At 37.0% G+C, this 14,906-nt stretch overlaps 1 protein-coding gene across 4 annotated transcripts in view; it reads left to right on the plus strand.

Moving 5' to 3' along the window:
* Positions 1 to 14,906, plus strand: part of Magi (membrane associated guanylate kinase, WW and PDZ domain containing protein magi) — a 670,891-nt gene that overhangs the window by 425,022 nt on the left and 230,963 nt on the right. For all 4 annotated transcript variants that reach the window (XM_068226155.1, XM_067140637.2, XM_068226156.1 and 1 more), the window contains one exon: positions 13,622 to 13,744. In XM_068226155.1, the coding sequence (XP_068082256.1) occupies positions 13,622 to 13,744 (123 nt within the window). The remainder of the gene's footprint in view (positions 1 to 13,621; positions 13,745 to 14,906) is intronic.

The following is a 14,906-nucleotide window of genomic DNA, read 5'->3' on the forward strand; positions in this document are numbered from 1 at the left end:
TATCCCCCCCTATTTTTCATATTTTCACTTTATTTTTATTTTCCAAACATACATTTCACACCAAGTTTTTTCACAGATCATTTCATCTGATCAGATGGCCACTTACTCATATTGTGAATGTCCCATTGAGTGTTACAGAAAATTGTTAATTTGTATACTTTATCCATTAAGGCACTGCAACTTGTGGATCAAATGTGTCAACCACATACATGTTATTTAACACCAAGATAAATTCAAGACTTAGAAAACCTTTCAAAGACATTGTATTAATTACACAGTATCAGAAGAAATGGGAATCAACATCTGTATCATAAGTGGTATGTTCCGAGCTGTCAGCGGAGAGATGGCATGGAATGACATTAGTAGACGAATAAGTTTTAGTGGCGTCTCTAAAAGTAGGAAAGATCACAATATGAAGATAAAGTTGGAATTCAAGAGGACAAATTGGGGTAAATATTCATTTATAGGAAGGGGAGTTAGGGATTGGAATAACTTACCAAGGGAGGTGTTCAATAAATTTCCATTTTTTTGAAATCATTTAAGGATAGGAAAACAACAGATAGGGAATCTGCCACCTGGGCGATTGCCCTAAATGCAGATCAGTATTGATTTTGATTGATTGATATATTACGATTCAGTGATAATAATTAAGAATTACCCATCTTAATCACTCCTTTACGAATCACACATCACAAATTACAATTTTTTGTTGATTTTTAAAACCAAGTGTATGAAGTGTACAAAAGGATACACAAGGAATGCCATTACAGCTTGAATTGTCAGAATATTATTTTTGGATTTCTCCCTAATAATATATACTCTTTTTCTGTCCCTCGTTTAAGAATATTTCGAGTTTCCACGTGCCGAACGCAGTTTGTGCTTCCAGTACCGGAAAAGTAGGCACATCGTCACCATAAGACCTGTATGTGTGGGTGCAATGTAAAGCCCCTAGCGAAAAAAAAGTATGCACCTGTGAAGTGGTATATCTTGTGGAGTTGTTGTCTTTGTTCGTCACATGATCAGACTTCCATGCAGTATGCGAGTTCTTTTGTCTTTGTTTTGGCGGCAAAGTGGTGACAAATTCCATTTCATTGTGAATACTGTGTGCGTGACTGTTGAAGTATTTATTGCGATTTTGGTTACCAAATTTACATATGTTGCTCTTCTAGGATATATGCTAATCGTGTGTTACAAAATGCGAAAGGTTTTAAATAATGAAGCGATTTCTTGTGCAGGAAAATACGTGTGATGACGTTACCGTGACTAGTGACACTAGTAATAAACCAAAAATAGTTCAAAAATTTTGGGAGGAATACTCTAAAGAATGGCCCTGTTTACTGGGTTCCTCAAAATCTCATTCACATGTGTTCTGTAGTGTGTGTAGCCGTGATTTTTCAGATGCGCATGTGATGAGGAAGAACAAGACTGAATTCCGTACTGATATGAACTCCGAACTATTAAGTGCTCTGTTAGTGCAGAGGATGCAATTGATATCAAAAGAAAAAGCACATCACCATTGTACGTTTACCAAACAGGAATACAAGCTGCTAAGGTAGCAACTACAGTACTCAACAAAAGAAATGATCCTTCAACCTCTACTCAGATATGTACTGCAGATCACCTGTTACTTTAGCAGGTAAGAATCATACACTCTTTATATGCCAGTGTCCGACTCATTGGCTGAATGGTCAGTGTACTGGCCGTCGGTTGAGAGGGTCCCGGGTTCCATTCCCGGCCGGGTCGGGGATTTTAACCTTAATTGGTTAATTCCAGTGGCCCGGGGGCTGGGTGTTTGTGCTGTCCCCAACATCCCTGCAACTCACACCACACGTAACATTATCCTCCACCACAATAACACGCAGTTACCTACACATGGCAGATGCCGCCCACCGTCATTGGAGGGTCTGCCTTACAAGGGTTGTACCCGGCTAGAAATAGCCACGCAAAATTATTGTTATTATATGCCAGTCTTTGAATATGTTACATCTGGTTGAATTGTATGTTGTTCATTGATTTTTGAATGGTGTGCAAGTTAGTAAGATCTCGGAAAAAAAATTCTACCCCCCCTCCCCCGCGCCCTAATGGCTGCATTACGAATTTCCTTCCTTGAAAGTTGGCATCTCTGGATATTGTATGGGCCATCTATTTGTATCTGTAAATCTTCAAGGATATTAAGAAATGTTCCTGTATTTGCTGTTTGGCATATTGTCATGTCTTGGTTGATGTTCGTGCATTCGAGATTATCATCATGTGTTGTTTATAACATGTAGTGAAGCTTCTGCCAATTTGTCCTTTCTATGTGCTGTAAACTGGGGTTACTTTGTGACAGTTTTGATGATTTCTTCAATATAATTGGAATAATACCATTATGTATTAAAGTTTTCATATATTATCATATGCGTCCATCCTTTTTACATGTTTTGAAAGACTTTATGGACATATCTTTGCTTTTAATCAATATTTGAAGAACTCTTCATAACTTTCCCTTTCCGTGGGGTTACTTTGTGACACAATCTTTTTACCATTGCATTTCCATGTCTGGTGCAGATGTCGCAAATTTACCCTTTTGCTAAATGTGAAATGAGAATTTCTTTCACAACCATGATAATACAACTTATTGTATATATTTTAAACCCTCAAGACAGAAACACCTGAAATATTCAAATCAATCAGGTGAGAATAGTTTACAGACTGTTTACTTTGCGCTGTGTTTGGTGAGCTCTGGAATGTCATAGATTTGAAGTTTTCCGCTTTGTATGGTTGGATTAATTTTTAATTTAATCCTTGATATGCGACCGGTTACCAGTGCTGTTCATTGCACTGACAACTGCACCTCGCTTGGTTACTTTTGTTATGATTACTAGATAGTACTTGCCTTTGAATATTACAATTACGTGTGTTCCAACAGTCTTATCTTTGGATTGAAAAGTACAACTTTCACGAATAGGAAGTTCTTCAGAGTCAGTAAGATTCTTCTTCATGCGCTTAAATGTCTTTTGATTCACTACACATGTTATCATTGTCGTTTTTACTTGAATTCTCTGTTCGGGTGTCTTGACTGTTCTTTGAGCGACAGTTCCAGTTGGTGCCATGACAGCTAAGAATCTCATCTGCAGTGTCGAACTCTGAAGCTGTCATACTTCTTCCTGGTGGCACGTCTATGCGTCTCTTCTTTCTTTGGCTATTAGTTCTTACCTCACATCTTTTGTGATTCAGGTGCTTATTGCAACTTACAGCTACATTCACAGCATCACCTTCTACGTCTCTATTGTATTTTTTGATTCAGGAGGAAAATACCACATTTTCTGAATCCAGAACGCAGATTATTCAGACAGTTTTCATGTAGTTCTCAATTAGATCTTAACAGCAGATGGACAATCTTGCTTTGTTATATTGCGACATCATTTTCAGACTCCAGATTAGTAAAAAAAAAAAAAAAAAAAAAGCTGGACTCTCCTATACCCCTTTTTGATAGTGATCAATCGTCAATATGGAACATTGTTGTTACAAAGTTACCCCCTTAAACTCCTCATTTTTATTTTAACATACAAAACTGTAAGAAAGCTCAAAGCAACATGCGAATTGTGCATGTTAATCAGGAAACATGAAATTAAGTTTTCCACTAAACTTGATGTGTGTACCTCATTAACCTTTCTGTCGCCGACAATTTTCCTGCTATTCACAAAACCACGCGCTCAGTACAGTACACCAAAAGGCTCTGTTGCCAACAGTACAACACTTAGGAAGTTGTCATTGTGCACACAGGTAGCAGCTTTATTGATGAGGGAAAACATATGCTGTTCATTGTCGTACTATCTATGCGCATCTTGTGAAATATGGAATAAATATTTGGCACGCACCTGTCACAAAGTAACCCCGGTTTACGGTAGCTTCACATTCTATCTATTTCAGTTTGTAAGCTCCTGATTTTGATTATATGTCTTTACTATGTAAAATGGGCTTATCTTAACTAATATGCATATATGTTGAACAGGAGAAAAGTTCGTAACATGTGACGTTTTTGTGTTAAAGATACTTACTTGATACATTGAAAAATCAGGATTTCTACCTATTGAACATTTTGTTCTTATTTACAAGGGCAGCTTAGCTATTATAAAACTAATGAACTAGTACCTTACCACCTATACAAAAACCACTCTTCATGCAGTAAACTGAAGAAATATATTAAAGAATACTTTTTTCTCTCTCTCTTATGCGACCTGGAATATCCTGTTTTAAAAAACCAGCAATAATCTCCCATCATCTCTGGATCCCATCTTCCTTGATATCGTTGCTCCATTCTAGGAACATCTTTGTGAAATAGCTCTCCCTGCTTATCGCTACAGCCCCCAGATTCTCAGGAAAGAAATCTAAATTTAAATTTAGGAGTGGATCTTTAGTGACAGATGACAGTCCATTCTTTTGTATTTTCTTAGTAATGCCTCAAATAACTGGTAATAATTTTCTGCATTATTATCTCCGAAAAACCCTTTGACAACAGATACAAAAGATTTTCATTCTGACAATACATTAGGCTACAGTTAAGTTTACCTCAACAATTCTGCTGTTCATGAGTTTTCTAATCTGTGGACCCAACAAATATGCCTTATTTTAATTTAGCATCCCTGATTGTAGGAAACAGAGTCCTTAAGTATTGAAAAGCTTCTCCACCCTTACTGTGTGATTTTCCGCTTTCAGTGTTTAGAAAAAGAAACCCCATAATGTTGTGCTGTCGCTAGACTGTCCTTCAACCTAAAAAACAACACAACTTAGGATACCCGCTTTGTAATTATGCTATTACTGTCAAATCACCACAAATTACCCAGGGATATTCATTACAATTTACAGCATTCCATATTAGTGACATGTTTTCATAAGATTATTTCATTGCGATTGAATGAGCCACTGGTACGGAAGGTTTTGTATTGCCGTGGTGCAGTAAAACTGCTTTTAAACTCAGTTTTGAGAAATCGATGGGAAGTCTCCATTCTTCCAAATTATATTCAATACCTAATTCATCCATCAAAGCATTTGCATATTTGCAGGCACAAACAGCATTTCCATACATACATACATACATACATACATACATACATTATCATTATAGACTGTTATGCCTTTCAGCGTTCAGTCTGCAAGCCTCTGAGAATTTACTAAACGTCGCCACAATCCTTGATTTGCAACCAGAGTTGTGGCCTCATTTAGTTCTATACCCCTTATCTTTAAATTCTTAGAAACCGAGTCTAATCATCGTCGTCTTGGCCTCTCTCTACTTCTCTTACCCTCCATAACAGAGTCCATTATTCTCCTAGGTAACCTATCCTCCTCCATTCGCCTCACATGACCCCACCACAGAAGCCGGTTTATACGTACAGCTTCATCCATCGAGTTCATTCCTAAATTAGCCTTTATATCCTCATTCCGAGTACCCTCCTGCCATTGTTCCCACCTGTTTGTACCAGCAATCATTCTCGCTACTTTCATGTCTGTTACTTCTAACTTATGAATAAGATATCCTGAGTCCACCCAGCTTTCGCTCCCGTAAAGCAAAGTTGGTCTGAAAACAGCCCGATGTAAAGATAGTTTCGTCTGAGAGCTCACTACCTTCTTACAGAATACTGTTGATCGCAACTGCGAGCTCACTGCATTAGCTTTACTACACCTTGATTCAATCTCACTTACTATATTACCATCGTGGGAGAACACACAACCTAAATACTTGAAATTATCGACATGTTTTAGCTTTGTATCACCAATCTGACATTCAATTCTGTTGAATTTCTTACCTACTGACATCAATTTAGTCTTCGAGAGGCTAATTTTCATACCATACTCACCTATTTTCAAGTTCCAAGATGTTAGACTGCAGGCTTTCGGCACAGTCTGCCATTAAGACCAAGTCGTCAGCATAGGCCAAACTGCTTACTACATTTCCACCTAACTGAATCCCTCCCTGCCATTTTATACCTTTCAGCAGATGATCCATGTAAATTACGAACAGCAAAGGTGAAAGATGACAGCCTTGTCTAACTCCTGTAAGTACCCTGAACCAAGAACTCATTCTACCATCAATTCTCACTGAAGCCCATTTGTCAACATAAATGCCTTTGATTGGTTTTAATAATCTACCTTTAATTCCATAGTCCCCCAGTGTGGCGAACATCTTTTCCCTCGGTACCCTGTCATATGCTTTCTCTAGATCTACGAAACAAACACAACTTCATATTCCTCTCATAGCATTTTTCAATTACCTGGCACATACTGAAAATCTGATCCTGACAGCCTCTCTGTGGTCTGAAACCACACTGGTTTTCATCCAACTTCCTCTCAATGACTGATCGCACCCTCCCTTCCAAGATGCCAGTGAATACTTTGCCTGGTATACTAATCAATGAGATACCTCGATAGTTGTTGCAATCCTTCCTGTTCCCTTGCTTATAGATAGGTGCAATTACTGCTTTTGTCCAATCTGAAGGTACCTTACCAACACTCCACGCTAATTTTACTGCTCTATGAAGCCATTTCATCCCTGCCTTCCCACTATACTTCAGGTCTAATTTCATCTGCCTTATGACAATGGAGTTTATTTACCATCCTTTCCACTTCCTCAAGAATAATTTCACCAACATCATTTTCCTCCTCCCCATGAGCTTGGCTGTTTGCAACACCACCATGATGATTTCCTTTTACATTGAGAAGATGTTCAAAATATTCCCTCCACCTCTCCAGTGATTCCCTGGGATCTATTATGAGTTCACCTGAATTACTCAAAACACTGTTAATTTCCTTTTTCCCTCCCTTCCTAAGATTCTTTATTACTGTCCAGAAAGGTTTCCCTGCTGCTTGACCTAGCCTTTCCAGGTTATTACCAAAATCTTCCCATGACTTCTTTTTGGATTCAGCAAGTATTTCCTTCGCTCTGTTTCTTTCATCTACGTACAAATCCCTGTCTGCCTCGGCCCTTGTTTGGAGCCATTTCTGATAAGCCTTCTTTTTACGTTTACAGGCTGCTCTCACTTTATCATTCCACCAAGATGTTCTCCTTTTCCCATCTTTACACACAGTTGTTCCTAGGCATTCCCTTGCTGTTTCTACTACAGCATCCCTGTATGCCACCCATACTTTTTCTATATCCTGAACCTGCTTACTGTCTACTGTTCGAAACTTCTCACTAATCATATCCATGTACTTCTGTCTAATTTCCTAGTCCTGGAGATTTTCTACCCTTATTCGTTTGTAGACAGATTTCACTTTCTCTACCCTAGGCCTAGAGATACTTAGTTCACTACAGATCAGATAGTGGTCTGTATCATCAAAAAATACGCAAAAAACTCGTACATTCCTAACAGATTTCCTGAATTCGAAGTCTGTTAAGATATAGTCTATTATGGATCTGGTACCCCTAGCCTCCCATGTGTAGCGGTGAATAGCCTTATGCTTGAGGAATGTATTCGTAACAGCTAAACCCATACTAACACAGAAGTCCAGCAAATCCAGCAAATGCTTCCCATTCCCATTAGCTTCCATATCTTCCCCACATTTACCAATCACCCTTTCGTATCCTTCAGTTCTATTCCCAACTCTCGCATTGAAATCGCCCATTAGCACTATTCTATCCTTGCTGTTGACTCTGACCACGATGTCACTCAATGCTTCATAAAACTTGTCAACTTCATCCTCATCTGCAGCCTCACATGGTGAATACACGGACACAATTCTTGTCCTAATTCCTCCCACTGGCAAATCTACCCACATCATTCGCTCATTTACGTGCCTAACAGAAACTATGTTGCGTGCAGTGGTATTCCTGATAAAGAGCCCTACCCCAGACTCTGCCCCTTCCCTTTCTAACACCCGTCAAGTACACTTTTATTATCTCCTATGTCTTCCTCATTATCTCCCCTTACCCGAATATCACTTACTCCGAGCACATCCAGATGCATCCTCTTTGCTGAGTCAGCCAGTTCTACCTTCATTCATCCATAAGCCCCATTAATATTGATAGCTCCCCATCGAATTCCATTTCGTTCGCCAAGTTGTTTCCAAGGAGTCCCTCGCCTGTCAAATGGGAATGGGACTCCATTACTCCCATAGGTCCGAGGCTTGCTTAAAGTGTTCTGAGCTCGGTAAATTCATGAAGCAGGATGCTGCCCTACTTGCACATAGTCCAAGTGAGGATCTCTCCTCTTAACGGGTTATGGACCACCAGTGAATTGTATAGTCCTAGCCGCCTGAGCACAAGGAGGGCCACGACTCAGAATATGTCCGAGATGCCCACTCCCATTCCATAGCAACTGGTATCCCGACTCTCAGGACCACTTACTAGGCCACTCAGCCGTTGCCCATGGTTCACGAACTAGGACGTGACTACAGTAACCCACAAACATGAACCATTTAAAAAAAAATTGAATTACAAGAAATATTAATAAGAATAACAACAGGAATAAAAATAATAACAACACACAAATGACTCGAAAAGGAGAGGGTCAGGAGGTGGCAGGGGAAGTGACGTGACTTAGCGAAAGTAGGTCAGTGGACTACAGCTATCGGACCCACGCCAAAAACGGAGCAACGGTTATCCAAACCCCTGCAGTTAATGCTGGAGTGGAGACAAAGCAGTATATTATTAAGATAAGATCTAGAATTTAAGTTCCTAAATATTAAACAGAGATAAACATAAATAATGATTGTGACTTGATAGAATCTGATGGTGTTCTTTTAAGAATGAAACTTGTTCTTTGTTTAATATTGTGTGCTTTTATCTCTTCTTTAATGTGGGTTTTTTTAAGGTAAGTTGTAGTATAATATTTTTATTTATCTTGTGTGCTCAACAGACTGGAGTGCTTTTAAATTATATTTAACTGTGTCAACACTGGAAAGTATGGCTTCCTTCTTAACAAGAAAAGAAAAGGTTTACTTCTGGTTCATGTGTGAATAGAAGATGTTCAATAAATGAAATACAATATGCATCAAAAGCAAAATCTTACTTCTATATAAGAAGACTTTTCTCATTTCTAAGCTGTATGATGTACATCTCAAAACTTCACTGCTTCTTGCCCTATTAGAATGGGATTCATTTCAGAATTGTACCCAGCAGAAACTTTTTCAAATCCTACCCAAAAACACAAGAATTGGAATTACAAATTCAACATCCTGAAAGCAATCCAAGCAACCAATAAAGTTAATATTGATTCTGAAGCATCACGACGCCACCATTCACATTTTCCACCCATCCATTAAAAACTTACCACAAGATATAAATTTCATGGTTTCCGTATTAACAGCTATGCTTAGTTGTATAACATTGTATTACAAAATTTTCCTCAGTATTGAATAGGAGGTTTCGTCGCCATAAGACATATCTGTGTCGGTGCGACATAAAGCCAATAGCAAAAAAAAATTATTAGGAGGGAAAGTTTTGTAATAAAGTTTTAAAGAACTAACCATTAAGAGCTTAACAAATCTAATTCTCAACAAGGTAGCAAACAACACTGTAAGCAAAGGACCAAAACATAACTGGCATAATACTCCCAGTTTAAATGACATTAAAATCACAATAGCAGAGGCTGATTTGGCAATGAACAAACTAGCGACAGATAAATAAGAAGAAATAGGATTTAGAATGAGGTAAAGTTTCAAAATTCCATTATGAAACAACAAATTTAGGATTCCACCTGTTCGCAAAAACAAGTATACAATTTAAAACAGAGGATAAACACAATAATATAAATGTAACCACTGCAGACAATGGTATTAAAACAGTTTTGATGACAAAGGATGATTACATAAAGAAAACTGAGCAATTGTTTTCAGGAAATTACTTTTAAAAAATCAAAAAAGATCCCACTAATAGAATTCAAAAAACAATTTTTTTTAAATAACTGTTGTTCACTTTGCAATGAACGTGAGTGAACAAAATGCATCAATATGAATCAAAGTTTATCTACAGCCAGAGCACTTTCCAAAATACACAAAAAAGATGTTCATTTAGATTGATCATTAAGTAAAAAAGGAGTCTAATTTATAAAATCTATGTCCAAAAATTTCTTTCAAATATTACAATTTTTCCAACAAAGCAACAATAAAAAATTCTATAGAATTTTGCAATGTTACTAAAAGGTCTAGCTAAGGTTTGTTTTAGATAATATTATTATTTTACCTTTAATAACAAAATCTATCATCAAAAAGTTTTACTCGTGGGTTGCCCCATCTCCAGAATAATAGCTAGATATTCATTGTCAATAGTGAAAAGACAAAAATAGATAACAGTATGAACAGCACCTGCTAGTGATCCAGATATGTGGGTGATATATTCACCATTATAGTTACAAAAAAAAAAAAAAACCAAACAAACAAACATTGAAACGGTATTAGAACAGCTCAGTTAAATAGGTTCCCATGTAAAGTTCACACATATACAGTACTAGAAGTAAACGGAACAGTAAATTTCTTAGATCTTAAGTTCACAAGAAACAACGAAGCCCTTGCATTCAACATACATTGAGAACCCACACATACTGCTAACATAATAAGAGTGCTCTATTAATCATACTGCACTCAATAAATAATAATAATGTTATTTGCTTTACGTCCCACTAACTACTTTTTAAGGTCTTCGGAGACGCTAAGGTGCTGGAATTTAGTCCCGCAGGAGTTCTTTTACGTGCCAGTAAATCTACCGACGTGGGGCTGTCGTATTTGAGCACCTTCAAATACCACCGGACTGAGCCAGTATCGAACCTGCCAAGTTGGGGTTAGAAGGCCAGCGCCTTAACCGTCTGAGCCACTCAGCCCACTCAATAAACCATTCATAACCAAATATTATAAAAAAGAAACCAACACCATATTCACTGTCGCATTAAACAATGGATATAACAAAGAATTTGTCAATAAAATCATTAATGAAACAAAAAAACAAACCTCCTGCTACTCTGAAGAGAAAATAAATGTTACGTTCATCTATGATGATGATAATATTTATCAACTCGCCAACATTTCAAAAAAGCAGAATTTCCAACATAGCATTCAAAACTAATAATAATAATAATAATAATAATAATAATAATAATAATAATAATATAATAATAATAATGCCAAAATACATTTCAACACCCATTCAGTTAATTGTAAAGACAAATCAAGAGCTCACAAACTGAAATGCACAGAATGCGAAGCCATACATATACATATATAAGTATATAAACTGCCATAAGCTTCACTACGCATTGTAAAGACATTAATACCAAAAATACAAAGGATTATCTCTAATGAATGAACACATGAATGATATGATCATTATAAATTCACCAACATCAACCAAGATGTGACAGTGCACCAAATAGCAAATAGAGGAACATTTCTTAACATCCTTAAAGATTTACACCTACGAATAGATCGAAAATTCAACTTTGTGTACAATCTCAACGATATTGCAGAAAAAATCAACATATATTATGAATTACAGAACATCTAATACTCAAATTTACCATGGCATGTGCAAAACACGTCACAAGCTCCTTATCAGTCAACTCGACTGCCTCTCCAACTTAACTCCCCCTCCTTGGCAAACTCATACAGACAAAAGTACACACTCACTCGGATGACCATTTTGCCTGATAACTATAACAGGGGTTCGAAGGCAAAATGTAAGTTGAAATACCCCTAGCAGTACAACCATTCACCTTCCATTTTCTCCTGTTAATTCTAGGTTCACATAACCTATTTAAGACGACCTACCCAAATTCAACAACAACAACAAAACAACCTCACACGCTTCCTTATTGACAATAAGGTTCTCAGGTCTGATATAAACATGGATAGACATTCTATAATGTGATATCTTCTGGCACCCATAAAAATTTTAAATTTGTTTTATCCACATCATTCCATCAACAAGTGGTGTCAATCTCAAACATTCATCTAATAGTGAGAGAATAATTTGAAGACTTTCAATTACTTACATTTTATCGCACATATTTTAAATTTTTGTAATATTTTTAATGTGTATTCAATACTATAACATGCGAATTTAATGACAAACATTTTTGTAAATATTACTGGACCATTGTATTTTTCTAACTGAATACGGCCCAGAAGGAGCCAAAACATGCCGTACCTTGTATGACAACTGTTTACATGTGGTCTTCATTATTCAGTAGGTGGATCAGGAAATTAATGTTCTGTTTACGATTTGTAACACTCATTCGAGCAAGTTGTTCTGTATCATCATAGATGTTTCTGTAATTGCTGATGATTGAGATGCTCCCTTAAGTCCCTGTCCAACTCTGAACTAAAATTTATCAACTCACAAAATATGCCTTTATTATCAAAGTCTTCAGATTTATTGTGTGCTTAAAGCCAACTCGAATGCACCACAAAATTTAATACAATTAATAATTAAGTTCAATACATATATTTTTACTTACTTGTTCATTATGTTTGGCCATAGACAGTTGATAGTGCAAAAGTACAGTAATTCCATTTGTATATTTACTTTCCCCAACATCAACAAACTTGTGTTCATATATTCATTTGATGTCTCATGCTTTTTTTATTTTGTCGCTCAGATGCTCAACATCAATAACACTGTCCTTTGACCAGGAAGAGTCTCCTCGAAAAAGAAAACACGGCAAAGAAAAAAACCACCTTTTTTTTTGTCAGAGCCATATAGCCACTTGTTTCTTGTATACACTTCAGAGTTAATTTTTTGCCATCTATGAACGTTAATTCTTTGTTAGTACATAATGTTTAATTTTGGTATGTGCTTACCTAACTACTACACTTTCAGTTTATTGTATGATACCATAGACTTCTGAAAAGTGCACCTGCAGAATTCATACTGTAAAGCCCATCAGAAATGCATATGATTTGCTGTGAAAAAGAGGCTCTGTCACATAATCAATGTCCTAAGCCTGGGCTCTACAGCAAGGGTTCATGAACGCTGGCACTTCCTTGCCAGGCCAAATCTCCCAGACTACGAATCTGCGGTGACAGTCACTCGAGTGAGAACTTTTTTTTTCTTTTACTAGTTGTCTTACACGAACAGACACAGGTAGGTCACACTTAAACGACTGCAGCTATCAAGTTCGGTGAGTAAGAACTGTTGAGGACGAAACTTGTTACTGAAGTTTTCTCTGCTGTTTAACAATGTTATACAAAAGTTGAATACAAATGTCTATTTCCTCCTCTTTTTCATGAATTTACGGGGTGACATGTCACAGTGTTGCTATCTCCAGGGTGCTCTTGCCAATTGATAATTAAACCTAATTGTAGATGAAAGAAATTACAACAATTGACACCCAACGATGGGGCAAAGATAGCAAGGAATGATTATGGCATGTTGCAACAACTTGAAGTTCTGATGTAAAGGGTAATTTCTAAGCTATAATCAAGCAATACAATCCTTCAGTCTTTCCTGACTGACTGAAGAGTAGTAAGAAGCAGTTGCGTTATCTACGTTTATTCTGTTGTTTTTATTTTATTTTTCAGTACATCTTGTTTGAATAGTCGCTAGCCTACTATAACTGAATTACCAGTTGGTTTCTTTATTTACATGCATAATTTCCCCCTTTTTGTTTGATTGTGCATCCTTTACCAATGGCAGTCATTCTGTGTTTTCCAGATGTCATTAGCTATGCTAGACCGGATATTGGATATCCTTATGATGTGACGGTGATGAGGAGAGAAAACGAAGGCTTTGGATTTGTTATAATTTCATCTGTAAATAAGGCTGGATCAACTATAGGTATGTAGTTGTTCTATTTCTATGTATTTAAATATGTATTTAAACTGTGTATTAGCTGAGTGACATAGTCGCTGGCTCTCACCAAATCAGCTGCAATTTCTATCTCTGCAGTGGTTATGAGACTTTATACTGGAAAGTTACACCCATATAGTGTGGATTCCACAAAGAAACTGAATGCCCCACGTCCATGATCACAATATTAACAGTTTGTTACTAAAAAGAGCAAGAAATGAAATTATACAATTTTTTTTTTTTTTTTTTGCTTATGACAAAAGTGATGCATATTGAAATAAGTATTCTGTAGCATTAATTACTTGCAGAAATAGAAATTATTACCTGCAATCTGTTTTTTTGTTAGGCCAATTTGAGAGATGCAAATGAAATTAAATAATCATCTTTATCATCATTTCCCCTTATCCAGCTCCTGCTGAGTTGGGGTATTTATGGCACTTCTCCATCTTCCTCTTTCCTTCCACCATTCCTCTTCCACGATCGTGTCCCAGTTTAAATTTAGTCTTCTTATGCCGCTCTTCACTGATTCAATCCACCTTTTTCAAGGTCTTCCTCTTGCTCTTTTGCCCTCGCACTTTGCCTCCAGCATCTGTCTTGGAATTCTATTCTCCTCCATTCTCTTTACATGCCCAGCCACCTTAGTTCATTTTTTTCAACTCTCTCATTTAGCTTTCCTATCCTAACTTCCTTCCTAACATCTTCATTTCTCACTCTCTTTCCTTGTCTTTCCTATCATACTTATGAATTTCATCTCACTGGCTTGGATACTACTCTCATGTTTGCTAGTCGAAGTCCAAGTCTCAGCTGCATTAATAAGTATGGGTACATAGTACATTTTGTACATTATCTCTTTACTTTTCCTTGGTACTTCTTTGCTCCAAACAAGTTTTCTTACACTTTGGTAGAATACATTACCATGCTGTACCCTCCTCTTAATCTCCATGTCCAACCTAGCATTTGTAGGTATTTAAAACTGTCCACAATTTCCAGACTCTGACTTCCAATTTTCATAGTGCCATTTCCTTGCCTTTCCCCTCTCGACATCATCATAGTCCTGCTTTTCTCTGTACTGATTTTCATTTCATTTCACTTCTCCGTTTTTTCATTCAGTACATGTAGTTGCTGTTGCACTTGTTTGCTGTTCTTTCCC

The sequence above is a fragment of the Anabrus simplex genome, chromosome 2 (genome assembly GCF_040414725.1).
Source record: "Anabrus simplex isolate iqAnaSimp1 chromosome 2, ASM4041472v1, whole genome shotgun sequence".
In the NCBI taxonomy this organism is placed as follows: Eukaryota; Metazoa; Arthropoda; class Insecta; order Orthoptera; family Tettigoniidae; genus Anabrus; species Anabrus simplex.